Raw genomic sequence first — 14,964 nt, 5'->3', positions numbered from 1 at the left:
ACGACTTACCCAGTATCAAGCCGGGCGGGGTCACCGCTCTCCTTTCTGGACGCCGAGAGACTGGCTTCCCGTGGTCGTAACGTAGCTGGTAGACAACATGTTTCGGTTCCCCTACACGCTCACGCCGTCGTCATCACCAGCTGACTTACTTTGCCGGGCGCGTTTGCCGGGTCCGCTGGACCGCCGGCCGCGGGGGTCCCGGGGTTCGGGCTCCATCTTGACATTCAAATGCTCGGCAAGCTGAGGTCGAAGGAGTCTGTGGCTCCTGCTGCTACCAGCCATGGGACGGGTTGACCCGCTTACCGAGGCAGCGCGTCGATACAGGACAGATCGGGCAAGTCGATGATATGGATGAAGCTTTGCAGACTGACGGGAGTGGGTGGGCGTGCGGTTGTGGCGCCCAATCGCATCCTTGGTTGCCAAGCGGCGGGTTTTGAGGGTAAAGCAGCGGAGGGGTTGTCCCTTTTCCACTGTTCGGTCCTTGTAACACACGCCTCTGCCACCTAGATACCAACTACACTTTCACTCTTCATCTTGTTGATGAAGCCGGCTTGACATTCCCAGTAGCGGTTCGGAAGGGAAGACCCCGTAAGCCCGAGGAATGAGTATGGGATACATTCCTATCATTGAGCACCAGACCTCTCCATTGAAGCATCAATCTTTGTTCTACTACAGTAAATGCTGGCAGGTGACTACCTAAGGTGGGTACAGTCAAGGCCTTCATATACACAGCAAGATATCACTACTGTCATGAAGACGAGCTCAAAGCAACATGGTACCGAATTGCAAACACGTCCGTAGCATTGCATACCAATCCCCCGTCATCCACCTCGTTATGCATCAGTTTTAAATACCCGTTGTGCATCTTTACTTCAAAAACGACCCATTCGTCTTAGCAAGCTGCTCGTCATAATACCCCTGAAACGCCAGCCAGCCCTTCTCATCCGTCCCGACCTGGGAGTACGAGAACTCAGCCTCTTCATCGGAGATCAAGATCTTTTTATGTCCCGAGCCAGCACTGGCTGCATCGGCCAACAACTGCGCATGACACGTCTTATCGAGACTGATGAACCAGAACGCCGCGGCGTCCACCGTCTTCGCGCACGTCAGCAGTCCATGGTTCTGAAGGATAACGGCCTTGCCGTTGCCCAGCGCCTTGGCGATTCGTTTGCCTTCCTCACGATCCAGAACCACCCCTCCAAAATTGTCATAGACCGCATGCGACTTGTAGAAGCGCAGCGCATCCTGCGTCATCATGTCGAGTTCGCGACCAAAGACTGAAAATGCCTTGCCGTACACGCTGTGGGCGTGACAGGCGGCGTCGACGTCAGGTCGAGCTTTGTGGATTTCCGAGTGGATCGCAAACGCTGCGGCGTTGATCGGTTCGTCGCCGATCACGACATCGCCGTCCTCGTTGACCAGGATCAAGTCCGATACGCAGATTTGCGAAAAGTGCATGGAAAGTGGGTTGAGCCCTGAAGAAAGACAGTTAGAACGGATGTGACCGAAGAAACATGTCATCAATGTCGGATGGTAAGAACTGTAAGACACAAGTACAGAACGAAAGATGACGTCGCATTCTCCCCTTCTCCAGTCTCCTCTCCTCATTGTGTCAAGAAACCACCAACTCAATGACCCTATGCATACCACAACCCATCCACTTCTATTTCGCCTCGCTTGTAGACCGAATGGAACCAATCTGGTGTCTCCAAAGACAACCCACACAAGAAGAAAGAGACAAAACAAAACCACCAACCATTCATATCATGTGGGGAAAGTGTGTGCTAGTACTTACAGAAATGATCTCTCAAAATCGGATCCCGCACACTAATATGTCCCGCGACCCCCTCATCGAACCCCCTGTCAGCAAAGACACGAAACGCGGCCGCCAGATGCTGTTTGCGATACAACCGCTCTTCCTCCAGCGACTCGAATTTCGGGTACGATCGAATCCGGAGTTTCTTGCCGGACACGGTTTTGCCGAGCGCTCCGACGGCGCGGTTTTCTTGGGACGAGGCGTCGTAGACGTCGAGGGCTGGGGCCATGGTTGAGAATAGAAATCTTCAGAATAGATCTGGATTTCGGAGACTGTTTGCACCACAAGATGGAATGTCGACCTCGGTCGGTAATAGACCAGACCAGTTCAAAGACGTATGTCTTTAGCAATACCTAGGTAGGTAGGTACTGTACAGCAAAGGTTCAAGCGGTATGAAGAGAATATATTATATTAGAGTGGGAAGAGCGATAAGGGCTTTTGACAAAAGGTTCCACCACGAGACGAGAGCATTGGCGCTCTTTAAAAGTGCATAACCGGGGATCCCCTCTCGCCTCGCAATGCTCCCGTGCAGTGTCAAGGTGGCGCTTGGGTGGTTGATTGTGGGGGGACAGACGCGCTCTTCGGTACGGATCCCGGCACGGCTGGGGAGGTGATACAGTGCGGGGTGTGGCATGTACAGTAGGAGATCACAGCAATAGGGACCTCATTGAACAGTACCTACCTAGGTGATTAATAGGTGGCCCGAAGGACCATCTTCCGACGGAAAGAATTGGTAAGCTCCAAGTGGTGACTCGGCGTGGTTCGCCATCTCATCAATGGTCTCAATCAATCACCGCCATTGCCACTGCAGTGATATTGCACTATTCCTCGGCCGTGGTGGACGGAGTAGTCCGTTAACCATGGACTAGCACTACTACCTACTATCAAATGGCGTATATTGTAGATCGCGTCAGGATGGGGGATCCTTCAAACAAAAAGCCCTATCGTGGATGTGTATGGGGTGGCATATGGCCTCATAGGAGTAGCGGTATATAAGTGCCTAGCTGTGTACCTGGATATCCACCTTCCAAATAGATGCGTCGTATATATGTACCCTACCAGCGATTGATGATTCGAGATCGTCGGAACGACCGTCGCAGTATCACCGAGAAATCCTTCGATGTGATTGCACACGGCCGGGTCAAGCAAGGCCAGTGCGATCCATGACATATACAATAAGTCTATTCCTTCGACCTGCCATCAGAATCGATTGATTTTTGTTCAATGTCCACGTCTATCATATGTCACACAGTGCTGAGGCGAGACGGTCCAGAAAAACTCCCAAAAAGCCTTGCGATATGCTCTACCGCGTGCCCATGCATGAGAAAAGGGTGTCCGGATAAATACCACCCATACTGTTACAACGCATTAAACACCATGCGCCACTCCAGCTCAAAGAAACCCAGCCAAACACACAAATTAGCCGCTCCAACAGCCCTGGTTTGACCTCAGTCCTCTTGCTGTTCACGTCCTTTCTTCTCGTTAATCTTTTTCGCCCACTTCTTGCCCACTTCATAACTGCTGATCATGATGGCACACGCAGGCGCTACCTTGAGACATCGTGCCGCCCACCCCTTGAAGAGACCTCGCATTCCTTCTTCTTTCAGGATATGGTACAAGAACCGGGGCATCGAGAGTTCTTCGGGAATGTGCTTGCCTTGTTTGGCGATTTCGCGTGCGGCTGCTCGCGAGGATGCGTCGTCACCGGCGTGGTGGTGGACTTGCTGACGAGTTTTGCCGACATCAAATGGTGTCGTGACAAATGCAGCCACTGCGCCGGAACCTGCTCCTGCAATGAAACTGTCGATGAATGTCGTCGTGTGGTTTTCGTGGTCCTGGGCTGCTCGTCCTCCGGTCATGGAACGGTCCGGATTGAGCTTGTGTCCTCGCACGGCTTCCCGGGCATCGGTCAATTCGTTCCGGATGGCTTCATATCCCCACCAATAAATAGCCGAAAAAGGAACGTCGCGCCACATGGTCAAAGTCAGCCCGCGCCACAAAGAAGTGTAGCCATGGGTCTGCGTCATGCGGTGCAGTCCAAGCATTGTGTCCTTGAACACGCCCGTCGCACTCCCATGAGTCGCTTGCATTCGAGTCCGGAACATCTCAATTGGTGAAACCGCCACTGCCGCTGCTATCCGAGCAATCGAGCCTGCCACCAAGGGCGCATACGTGTCGTTGGAGACCTTCCTGATCGGACTCGCGTGGTGGTAGCGGAGCCAGTCGTAACCGGTGAAGTAGATGACATTGGCCGGAATGGCCATTACCAACGTCGGTGATAGGCCGCGCCATAGAGTCAGATAGCCCTCGTTCCTCGCAATCTTCCTCAGTCCGTCCAGGGTGGAATTGAAAGTTCTCTTCTGCGTTTCTTCGACAGCACAGTCCGCCGCAGCGGCGGATGAGCTTTGGGCGCCCGATCCTCCTCCAGCTATACAGTATTCGCCATTATGTCCCAACCAGAAGACCTCCCGACAACATGAATTGACTCCAAGGTCGGGTGGCAGTTGCTTGAATGATGTAGAGTATGCAGGAAATTTAGAAAGGTTCATAGGTTTGGGGATATGTTGGGATTGTAGTCGGACACGGACGACATCGAGAGGAGTTACTGTAGAATGGTTAGCTATGTAAATTGCACATTGGCGATAGTCGTAGCATACCAAGTAAGGAGGTCAATAGACTGCCCCAGGTGGCCGAAATCATACGCTGCCAGGTGGTGATCTCGACACTGTCGGAGTTCGACATGGTGCCCTTATCCTGTTCCTGGAACTGTATTCTGTCATGCCGTTGTCCTTGTCGCTGCAACTGTGCATCATGACCGAGCCCGTGGTGCGGATGGGAGTGCTCGTCCAGCGACTGCGCAGGTTCGGAGGTGAACGAGTAGGACATTCAAGCCCGCCAAATACAACACACCCGAACAGATCCTAGCTACCGGTACCTTATCCAGCTGACCAGGACGATGAAAGCAGTGTCAAATCCGCTGGTGTGGTGGTGGAGGTGAGAAATATGAGGACATGGACAGGGAGGCAATTAATTATGACGGTACCAACATGTCAGTCGAGGTCCTCTCTGCAGTTGCAGTATGCGAGGAAAAAGTTCCCCGGCCCGTTATCGGCTGCGCCCTCCAGCAAATCAGTTGTGACAAAAGGGGAAATCTTGCCGAGTGGCTCGCTGATAGCGGAGATAGAGCGGCATCTTGATAAGATAACCTTAATTTAAGCCCGTCATCGTTCAATCCGGGTACATCAGAACAGGCAAGTATGTGCTACCACACTGCAGTGTATCGGTTGTTCAGGACCACGACAGTGGTAATGTGGCGATTGGATCTAAACTAATTCAACGCCATCTCTTCAAGAGAGTCTGCAGTCCATTTTCAGAGTCTTCCGTTCTTGAAATTTCATGTCTAAATCGGCCATTCGTCTAGATTGTCGCCACTTGTGATCAGGGATCCGAGTTATTCACCATGGATGAATCCGCCACAGCCCTAGAAGCGTTCCGTCAACAATGGAAGGAAGAGGTCAATGCGCGCTCAAGGAGGGCCGACAGAAGACTTTCCGAATCAAAAGCCCATGAGAAACCAAGAAGAACAAGCGACGTTCGTCCCGAGAGGCCTATTCACAAACCGCCTACTCGCCACCCGGCGGCAGATATCAAAGATGAATCCGATCAGCATAGTGATGCGGAACCTGCGAAGGACAACACGTCAAATGTCATTCAACGCATTGAGGGCCTCAGTATTCGGCACGTCGATGATGATGATTTCACGGCAAAGGGCTCGTCCAGTGAGCCCAAAAGCGCCCTGGAACATTACGAACGCGCCGTGGAGAAGGAAAGCCAAGGGAACCTCGGAGATAGTCTTTCCCACTACAGAAAGGCATACCGACTCGATGCCAAAGTCGACCAATCATACAGAAACAAACACTTTCCAGCAAAGTCCAAACCGGCCAATCCTAACCCGTCCAATGCCGCTGTTACAGTCCCGTCAACTGCCCACCACTCATCGAAGGAACCCACGGAGGCCTTGACATTTGAACAGCTCCTTGATAGTTTTGCTGGCTCACAAATTGAAGGTGTTCCTCCGATAATCGAGGGAGACCGACCTCCTCCGTGTGGGATCAAGAAACTGCCCACCGAAGTTCTGCTCGTACTTCTCCGCCACGTGGCCATCCGCGACCCAGCCATATTCGTTCGCTTGTCACTGGTGTGCAAGAAGCTCGCATATCATGTTCTGACGGACAACGAGATCTGGAAGCGAGTTGCCCTAGGCCCGGAGTTTGGGCTTGCCAGTCAACGATACGATTTCGCCACTGACATTCAAGGCCGTGAATCCATCGACCGCCGGTTAGGCGTGGGTGTGGACGACGAGGATGATGAAGGAGAGAATCCCCGGTATTCTATCGTCACAGAGTCTTCCTTCCCAAAGGACACTGTCTGGCGAGACGTCTTCCACAATTACCCACGAATCCGGTTTAGTGGTGTATATATATCCACTGTCAACTATACCCGACCAGGTGGCGCCTCGGCCACGGCAAACACATGGACGAATCCGATCCACATTGTCACATACTATCGATATCTCAGGTTCTTCCGGGATGGGACATGTATATCCCTCCTCACGACCAATGAGCCCATCGAGGTTGTGCACCATTTGACTCCAGAGAACCTCAACTATGTCCGTAGTAATGGGAAACATCAACATCAGCAGTCAGGACATCCTCTCAATTTCACCTCCTCTGCTCCGGCTCTGTTCAAAGATGGCGGAACATCCTCATCGACATCTGGAACAACTACAGGTGGGGCAGCACCACCACCGTCCGCGCAACAGATTATGAAACATGCCCTCCGCGGCCGCTGGCGGCTTTGCCATCCTAGCCTCGAGCCTGCCGAGGCGATGAACACGACAAACATGCCCGGTTCTGATACCGTGCATGCCCCTAGACCAATATACCCAGGTGATCTGCATATTGAGACAGAAGGCGCTGGTCCACGATACATGTACACGCTGCACCTGGCTTTGAAGTCGGCTGGATCAGCACGGTCCAAGCACACCACCAAGAACAATAAACTGCAATGGAAGGGCTTTTGGAGCTATAACCTTCTCACCAATGATTGGGCCGAATTCACGTTGAGAAACGATAAACCGTTCTATTTCTCGAGGGTTAAAGGGTATGGTTTGGGGTATTGAAGTATATTGTGGCGGTGGAGGCGTTTGGACATGAGCTGAAAAGAGTGTTCGTGCTGTATGACCAGACGAATTGTTGCCCTCTTGTCAAGCGAGTGGGTGGGCTGATATGGAGACAATACACGCAATTTCATCGAGTTGATGAAAGTGCCTCGCTTGACAGTTGCATGTTGGTAAAGTCCCATTCATCGGAGAAAACGTCCTTGCCCTGCCGGGGTTGTTAGACCAGTTCTGTAATCCTTTTCTCGTATGCAGCCCATTTCAGGCCATTTCAGACGCTCATTCAGAGCATCGCATGCCCTCCGGCCTGCCTCATCCTTTTCATGTCGTTTCGCTGAGTCTCAACTCGTTCGTTCGCTCGGCTCTGCCAGAGTAGCGTGGATGAAGCAATGGGGACGGAACACTGCAATATGGATGTGCGGTTACGTCCCCTCTTTTCGATTTTGTCGTCCATCTCGTTGTATTAATCCAATTTCATTCTCTGCATATCCGCACAATTTCCAACTTTTCCCATCCAGCCGTCTTCCCACTCGATCCAACAGTCTCAGCCGTCCAGCGGCGGCGGCCATCATCACTCCCGCTGTTGTCGCTTCCATCATCATTCCAACTTCGAATCCAACTCTTGACCTCTTCAGGCTTATTACCCCGACAGAACAGAATATACGCGACACCCCGCGGACTCAAAATGAGCGGAATCTGGCGGAGCAGTCGCATCGTGACCTGCATGCCGTCGATGCCACCTGCATACGATAGTGCGAGCAGATGTGAGGACTCTTCAAAAGTCAACGAAGACGAGTAGGAGGAGACCTTTGTGTCGAGTTTGGGATTTGATTGAGTGTCGTTGGCGTCGGCACCGACACTTGTCACAGGGACTGTGTGTATTTGCTGATTTTGATTTTGATTTCGAAGCGCTTCAAAGTCCGGCACAGAATCGGTCGGCACATAGGGCGGGTTGAATATGAGTACGTCGACTTCGCCTGGTCGAAGGGGTGTGGTGAGGTCGCCCGTCAGAGAAGCTAGGTATATGCTGTTGTTAATGGTGCTGTTGGACTCAGGCGCTGTCCTCGTTTCGTAGAGTGCCTTCTCCACGGTCGTGCGGGTGGCCAGGCATGCATGCGGGTTCACGTCCACGCCGAGGCTGAGGACGGGTTGGCCGAAAATGGTGTGGGCGTGGGCTGTGAGGAAGGCGATTATGACGCCGGATCCGGGCCCGAGTTCGACGACTAGTGGAGGGGTGGTTATCGGTGTCGGTGCTCGTCCGGTTCGATGTGGTGATGTTGTAGTTGTTGAGGGTAAACTGGAGGCGGAAGTCTGATCGAAAGAAGGCTTAAAGCGCGCTTGTAGCCATTCCGTCTCCGATGCGGATGACAGTGTGTCGAGATATAGATACGAGTCTTCTGCTGGTTCGTAGATCCTGTCGTACGACACGTGTGATGTTGACGGTGTTGGTAGCATGTTGTCTACCTAGGTAGCTCTTAGGCGGGGCTGGAAACCTCTTGAGGTCGGCACCGAGTTTTCCAGTGGGAGATCGAAGGACCAGATGTTCACTCGAGGGCATATGGTTTCGCCGGGACTGTTTGAGCAACAGAATCAAGTCGAAGCAGAGTCTCTGATGCGGAAGCTGATTTGCCCTTCTGACTTTCTTTTCCGTCGGTGGAGATTCTTCAAGTAAACGACAACCCGTCACTGAAGCGGTAGATTCAAGAGGTGATCCCGGTCACCGAGAATGTCCACAATCCTTTGCGGGACAAGCTCCTGGAAAATGTCGACCAGGATATCAGGAACAATCTCTTACGCAAATCTCTCTTCAATCGTAGACTCGGAGTGGTCGACAAGTCCTGTAATCTGGAATTTGTGGTGGTAAAATATCAGTCCGTTCCTTGATGCCTCGGAAATTGATCGCCGCCCTCCTAGCCGCGCCCACTTGGCTCTATGAATGTCCAAAAAATGACATTGTAGACAGAGTGTATACCGACTTTCCTCTTCGAAGCACGAGAAATGAATTCTTGTTAGTATTGGATATGGAATCTTCTTATTGTACTTCATTCAAGTCGAATTGCGTTGAAGCGGGAAAACCTCGGGCCAATAATAAATAATCATGCCGCAAACTTGAAGGCGGATTTATCGGTCAACTACAGTGTTGCAGTATTCATCTACCGACGAATGTTCACGAGGAGATATATTATTGCGCTTGATATGATCTCAAGTTGACGGCCATGACACCGTAAGACTACATCATTGAGAAACAAGCTGGATATTATGCGACAATCCCATGACGGCCAGGCGAACGGATAAATGGCACCGTTTTAGGATCAATAAGCGGCGTTCGTCGACTTCTTCCCTCTTGCAGTGTCCGGAGTAGTCCTAGGTAGGGAACAAGACACAGGTCACCTTGGTAGTTGACAGGGAACACCTCACTGGTAGTCACCGTCGAGTCGACCCACACCCGTTGACTGACAGTATGCTCTCGCAGCAGAATCGCAGCTGAGGTTGTCCTTCGCGAGGTAAAATTGTCGATACTGGTGTTCCATACAGTAGATTAAACGAAGGTAGAACAGAGTCATTCGCAGTGTTAGAATCATCCTGGAGGGCTCGGTTGGTTCAACGTTCTGAGGCAGTCTCGTCCGCAGCCGGGCCGAGAGAGATGCCCGCCGAAGTGCAACAACAACAACAGCCCTATGAGTGAATGCACGAGGGTGTCAATCACACAAACCCACTCGTGTTCTGCACAAGGAAAAAGAAGACATGCCCCAAACTTCTTGAAGCTCTTGCTGCCTCGGCACCATCATACTAAGGAGCAGCAAAAAACTTTTTCCTCCAAAGCATCCACATTCTTTTGCGGTGTGTTGGAGGGAAGTGAAACCTCCTTCGCGGGCGGTTCTTCTCGAAGCTGGCGGTCACAATCGAACCTGGGCCATCGCCGGAGGGTAGCGGTGCTGGTAACCGCTACACCATTCGGTCATCGACCGGATGGCCCTGGTTGATTGTTGGACATAATCACTGGACCCTTGTATATTAGGATGTATTATTCGCCAGTGAAGACATCACTTCCCTAAGGTGACACAGGCGGTGAAGTGATGGCGGAAGTGAAGAAAAGAAAGTCAAGGGAGAAAACTTGAACTTGAATGTAAACAAAGGGGCCCTGCACAAGCCTGCGCGGCGCGATCTTATCTAATCTCCGGGCAGTTGAACGCGTCTGATTCGCGGTAAATCGACCTCCAGGACAATCAACACTGCAAGTTCTTGTCCGTCTCCAGTTCATCATCCAACCCGTTATAAGATGGCTCAATCAGACTTACTTGCATGATGTCGAAGGTGCAGACCATGCCATCGGCTCCTCTGCCGGGCGGCACGTTTGGTTCTGTATTCTCGGCTAATTGGGTGAAACCACCCCAACATTGGCAGCGTTTCACCCCAGCGGCAACGTCTACAATTCCAGACATCAAGGCATCACTGCGCAGTCACCTCAGGCCTCTACTCGGGATTGGCCACGAAGATTTTGTCTATGGTCAGAATCGATGGATTGCGAATTTAGGCGGGCCTTTTCGCAGCCATTTCGAATCCTCCCCGCCGGCCGAGCAGATTCGTCAGCCAACAACTGCCGATAAATCGGCACAAGATGCAGAGGAGGCTCAGTCGACGTTATGGAGGGAACTTCCGCAGTGGAAGGCTGTTGTCGGATCCGAGAAAATGAAGAAACTACTCGCGGGTGTGCTCAATGACCTTATGACGGAATTTGTAAACTGGTCCTATGCGAGAGTCTACCGGCCAAACCTTCATCTTCACTTGGAATTCTGGGTCGAGCACCTGTTTGCGCGCATAACACAGAAAGCATTATCGGCGCTTGACGGCAACTCGGCCACCACGCAGCTTCCCGAGACTGAATTGAAGAAGTGGAAAGATATGGCCACTGCACGTCTGGGCGCACTACGTGTCGACGAGCTGTTCGACATCATAGTAGACTGGGATGCCACTGCTCCGGCGATTGATGACTTACGACGCTTCACGACCAACCCTGCTACGAGGAGCTATTTGACTCACAACTTTTCGAAGGTGCTTCAGATGCGTCTTCTGCATCCTGGCGCTTCAACAATCAACATCCTCCAAATCTACATCTCTATCATCCGGTCTTTTCGAATCCTCGACCCCAAAGGTGTCTTACTCGATCGCGTCGCCAGAAAGATTCGCCGCTACCTGCGCGACCGGGACGATACCGTCCGAGTGATCGTGGCCGGGCTTTTGAGTGATCCCGTGACCGAAAACGGAGAGCCTCCATCACCAGACCCTGAAGTACTTACAGAACTGGCCGTTGAGTTGACCCAGAACACCGGACAAAAAGGGGGTTCTGACGATAGCGAATTTGACTGGAACGACATGAATTGGGTTCCTGACCCTGTTGACGCAGCGCCGGATTACATGAAATCCAAGAATACCGACGTCATCGGCAGTCTGATCACCCTGTTTGACACCAAGGACGTCTTTGTCAAAGAGCTTCAAAATATACTGGCAGAACGACTGCTAAAGAAAAAGGCCGACTATAACCAAGAGATCGGCGTGCTGGAGCACTTGAAGATCAGACTCGGTGATGCCGCATTACAAGGTTGCGAAGTGATGCTGCGAGATGTGTTGGACTCACGAAAGGTCGATACCGTGATTCGAAGAGATCAAGGCATGCAGGATGATGCCGGCCAACCACGCCAGGAGAATGACGTGCAGCTTCATGCGAAGATCTTGTCACGTCTTTTCTGGCCGGCCATGCCGGAACAAGCATTCAACGTACCGAAAGTGGTGTTGGAGCAGCAACAGACTTACGAAAAAGGGTTTGAGGCCCTGAAACAGTCACGAAAGCTCACTTGGGTGAATGCCATTGGACAGGTTGAGGTCGAACTCGAGTTGGAGGATCGCACTTATCAGGAAGAAGTATTGCCATGGCAAGCGGCCGTGATCTATGCCTTCCAAGACGAGGCGACTGTGGCGGAAGGGATCAATGGCCCCGTGCAGAAAACCATATCTTCCCTAGCATCGGAGTTGGGCATGTCTCCAACTCTGGTCCGATCCGCATGCATCTTCTGGTTGTCGAAACGGATTCTGGTCGAAGTCGGCCGCGACACTTTCACAGTATTGGAGAGGTTGCCCGACGACTCCGGCAACGATACTGTTATGAGCGACAACGACCAGCACCCGGGCGGCAAACGACAGGATGATTCGTCTGCTGCTGCTGCTGCCGCGGCCGCGGCGGTGGCTGCCCAAGCGGCAGCAGCCCAAGCAGCCAAGGAGGCTGAAGAAGCTGAACGCCAACAGAAAATGGCAATGTACCACCAGTTTATCGTTAGTATGTTGACCAATCAAGGAGCCATGCCGTTGCCGCGCATTGCTATGATGCTAGGCATTGTGGTGCCTGGAGGATTTCCGTTCAGTAATGAGGAATTGAAGGAGTTTTTGGCCGGTATGATCAAAGATGGCGTCCTTGAGGTTGGCCATGGTGGGGCGTACAGGGTTACCTCGTGAACACAATTTGATACAGGCCTTCACGACACAGTGCTCAAAGACGGTTGGATTCTAGCGCAGCATACAATGATGGAAGTCGACTCTCGCCAGGAGAGATTGCCTGTGGGATAGGTGGCAGGTCACGGCTCTCTCGGGGATCAAGACGAGGATTCAGGTCGTGTCTACATAACGAGCTCACGTCAGGCTGACATGCGCACGAATTATGCGTATCAGAAACGGCATGGTATGGCATCACGGCAGAATCCCGTGTAGGTGCCCGGGAGTTACGCCGATGGTGATGGTACAACATCACGTCTCTAGCGTCCACGTTGCTGGGTCACTTGCTACTATCAGTTACTACCGACGCTCCGGATCACGCTCCGTGCACCTACTACCTTTTCCGATCAGATGAGGGCTGTATATTTATCCGACAACGGCCTGGTGGAGGCATGTTGCACCGTCAACAGTACGTTGTACACATCAAGCTACCATGACATGGTATTGCATACCCGCATCACCGCCAATCGCGACATTCGCTACATGCTTCCCGGGCCCACACGATTCTTATAGAACACATACCAATTAAGCGAGCGAATTCGGCCTATAGAGGGGTGTTTGGGCCCTATCTACCAGAAGCGAGGGGAAGCGCAGTATCATACCTCGGTAGGCGACACCGAGTGCTTTAGGGGAGCTCCCCGCTATCGCCGTCGGAAGGTCAATGTCAGCGACATCTAAGGAGCAACACAAGCTTCATGCTGAACGGTAGCGTGCAATCGCCCCGTGTCTATTTTCTCCTGGGCCGTCAAGAAGTGTTGAGGATAGCATCATAAACACCGGCCGTTCGGAAACATTCCGCCGAGCTGCGTTCGGTGCATTATGCCCCGCATCCCATCAACAACTTCTCCTCGTTCAATGCTGGCCCCCATGGAGTCTGGACTCCACCTCGAACGATTGAGGACCATTCAATGGGCAATCCATTGAAATGTGGTTCAGAGCGCAGAAGAACTCCGGGTGTCCGGAGGGGCACAGCCTCGGGTTTCCCGACCAGCATTGGGTCAAGAGGGGCAGTATATAAAGGTGTGGTACACGCCGAGGGCTGCTCTCCTGAAATACCGACCGACCAGCCCAAATCAAAAAGACCGAGTTCCTGGGTCTGCAATCTGACGAGACGAACTTGCCTGCAATATAGCCCACAAAATAGACCAGAGAGCAAACATGGTTAAGCGAACAGCTATCGTCACTGGCTCCAGCCGGGGCATGTAAGGCTTCCTCTTATCCTTTGTTGGCATTTCCAGTCCATACTAACGTTCAGTCCAGTGGTGAAGCGATTGCGCGCCGGCTGGCGAAGGAAGGATACGCAGTCACCATCAACGACATCTCAGCCAACCAAGCCGGAATCGACAAGTTGGTGGACGAACTGAACAAGACGTATGGGTCCGGAACCGCGATTGGCGTTGCTGCCGACGTGACCAAGTCTTCAGATGTGCAGCGATTGATTCAAGAGTCGGTGGACAAGCTCGGCCCGTTGACGGTGATGGTGGCCAATGCCGGCATCGCCCAGGTGGCGCCAGCATTGGAGATCTCAGACGAGGACGTGCAGCGGATGTTCAACGTCAACTTTATGGGTGTTTGGCTATGCTACACGCACGCGGCGCGCCAGATGATCAAGCAGGGTCCCGTGCCCGAGGGTAGCAGCTCGTACAAGCTCCTTGGAGCTGCCAGCATTGTCGCCTTCAAGCCATTCCCCTTGCTCTCCCACTACAGTGCCTCCAAGTGGGCGGTGCGCGGCCTGTCGCAGGTCATGGCTATGGAGTTGGCCAGACACGGAATCCGCGTCAACGCCTATGCTCCTGGCATCGTCGGCACGGCCATGTGGGACTTGATTGATGAGAAGTTGGGCGAGATCGAGGGTCGTCCCAGAGGCGAGACGGTCAAGAAGTACTCTACTGACTTGACTGCCCTTGGTCGGGTCAGTGTGCCTGAGGATGTTGGTGATGTCGTCGGTGGATTCTTGGCGTCCAAGGACTCGGACTTTGTTACTGGACAGACGATTGTCGTTGATGGTGGAATCGTCTTTACTTAAACGAAAAAAAGGGGAGAATGAATCGATAGATACTGAATTTATCGGATATGCCAACCGTCAACCTTTGTTCTGTTTGACAAGCTTTCCTCTCTCTTCGAGTTAGGAACATCGGTGATGCTGAGCTCATCCAATATAGTTGCCGCCTACTCCCACGAGCTCTTCAGCACTTCCTCCACTGCAGCATTCGGTTCCCCTTCTCCCAAACAAGAGATACTCCCGCCCTCGCTTCTGGATTGTACAGTCCTGTCCATCAACAACATCCTTCCCACCCGCGGCGCCTGGAATCATACCATCATGCACCCCTCTGCTCTCAATTCAAACCCATCTTGATCCACACATCACACTTTGCACTGCACACTCCTCAATCCAAGCTCCGTCTTGCTCACTGCTCACTCCACG

General features: G+C 52.4%; 6 protein-coding genes across 6 annotated transcripts; 3 read left to right on the top strand and 3 right to left on the bottom strand.

Annotated features, from left to right (window-relative positions):
- Positions 1 to 867: 867 nt before the first annotated feature.
- HMPREF1120_06148 (L-fuculose-phosphate aldolase) lies at positions 868 to 2,045 on the bottom strand (the record flags this gene model as incomplete). The annotated part of the gene is made up of 2 exons (XM_009160343.1): positions 868 to 1,475; positions 1,796 to 2,045. The coding sequence occupies 2 exons, from the start codon at positions 2,043 to 2,045 to the stop codon at positions 868 to 870; spliced, it is 858 nt and encodes a 285-aa protein (XP_009158591.1).
- Positions 2,046 to 3,264: 1,219 nt separating this feature from the next.
- HMPREF1120_06147 (uncharacterized protein) lies at positions 3,265 to 4,558 on the bottom strand (the record flags this gene model as incomplete). Its single annotated transcript, XM_009160342.1, has 2 exons — positions 3,265 to 4,421; positions 4,474 to 4,558. 2 exons carry the CDS (start codon positions 4,556 to 4,558, stop codon positions 3,265 to 3,267), a joined length of 1,242 nt encoding a protein of 413 aa, XP_009158590.1.
- A 484-nt stretch (positions 4,559 to 5,042) lies between these two features.
- On the top strand, positions 5,043 to 7,303 carry HMPREF1120_06146 (uncharacterized protein). Its single transcript, XM_009160341.1, has one exon. The coding sequence runs from the start codon at positions 5,277 to 5,279 to the stop codon at positions 6,996 to 6,998; it is 1,722 nt and encodes a 573-aa protein (XP_009158589.1). The 5' UTR covers positions 5,043 to 5,276; the 3' UTR covers positions 6,999 to 7,303.
- A 166-nt stretch (positions 7,304 to 7,469) lies between these two features.
- On the bottom strand, positions 7,470 to 8,450 carry HMPREF1120_06145 (uncharacterized protein; the record flags this gene model as incomplete). Its single annotated transcript, XM_009160340.1, has 1 exon — positions 7,470 to 8,450. One exon carries the CDS (start codon positions 8,448 to 8,450, stop codon positions 7,470 to 7,472), a length of 981 nt encoding a protein of 326 aa, XP_009158588.1.
- A 1,848-nt stretch (positions 8,451 to 10,298) lies between these two features.
- On the top strand, positions 10,299 to 12,503 carry HMPREF1120_06144 (anaphase-promoting complex component APC2; the record flags this gene model as incomplete). The annotated part of the gene is made up of 1 exon (XM_009160339.1): positions 10,299 to 12,503. One exon carries the CDS (start codon positions 10,299 to 10,301, stop codon positions 12,501 to 12,503), a length of 2,205 nt encoding a protein of 734 aa, XP_009158587.1.
- Positions 12,504 to 13,697: 1,194 nt separating this feature from the next.
- HMPREF1120_06143 (acetoin dehydrogenase) lies at positions 13,698 to 14,565 on the top strand (the record flags this gene model as incomplete). The annotated part of the gene is made up of 2 exons (XM_009160338.1): positions 13,698 to 13,741; positions 13,800 to 14,565. 2 exons carry the CDS (start codon positions 13,698 to 13,700, stop codon positions 14,563 to 14,565), a joined length of 810 nt encoding a protein of 269 aa, XP_009158586.1.
- Positions 14,566 to 14,964: the final 399 nt, after the last annotated feature.

This window comes from Exophiala dermatitidis (genome assembly GCF_000230625.1).
Source record: "Exophiala dermatitidis NIH/UT8656 unplaced genomic scaffold supercont1.5, whole genome shotgun sequence".
NCBI classification, from domain to species: Eukaryota; Fungi; Ascomycota; class Eurotiomycetes; order Chaetothyriales; family Herpotrichiellaceae; genus Exophiala; species Exophiala dermatitidis.
The sequence above is the reverse complement of the archived record's forward strand: the minus strand, read 5'-3'. Positions and strand labels throughout refer to the sequence as shown.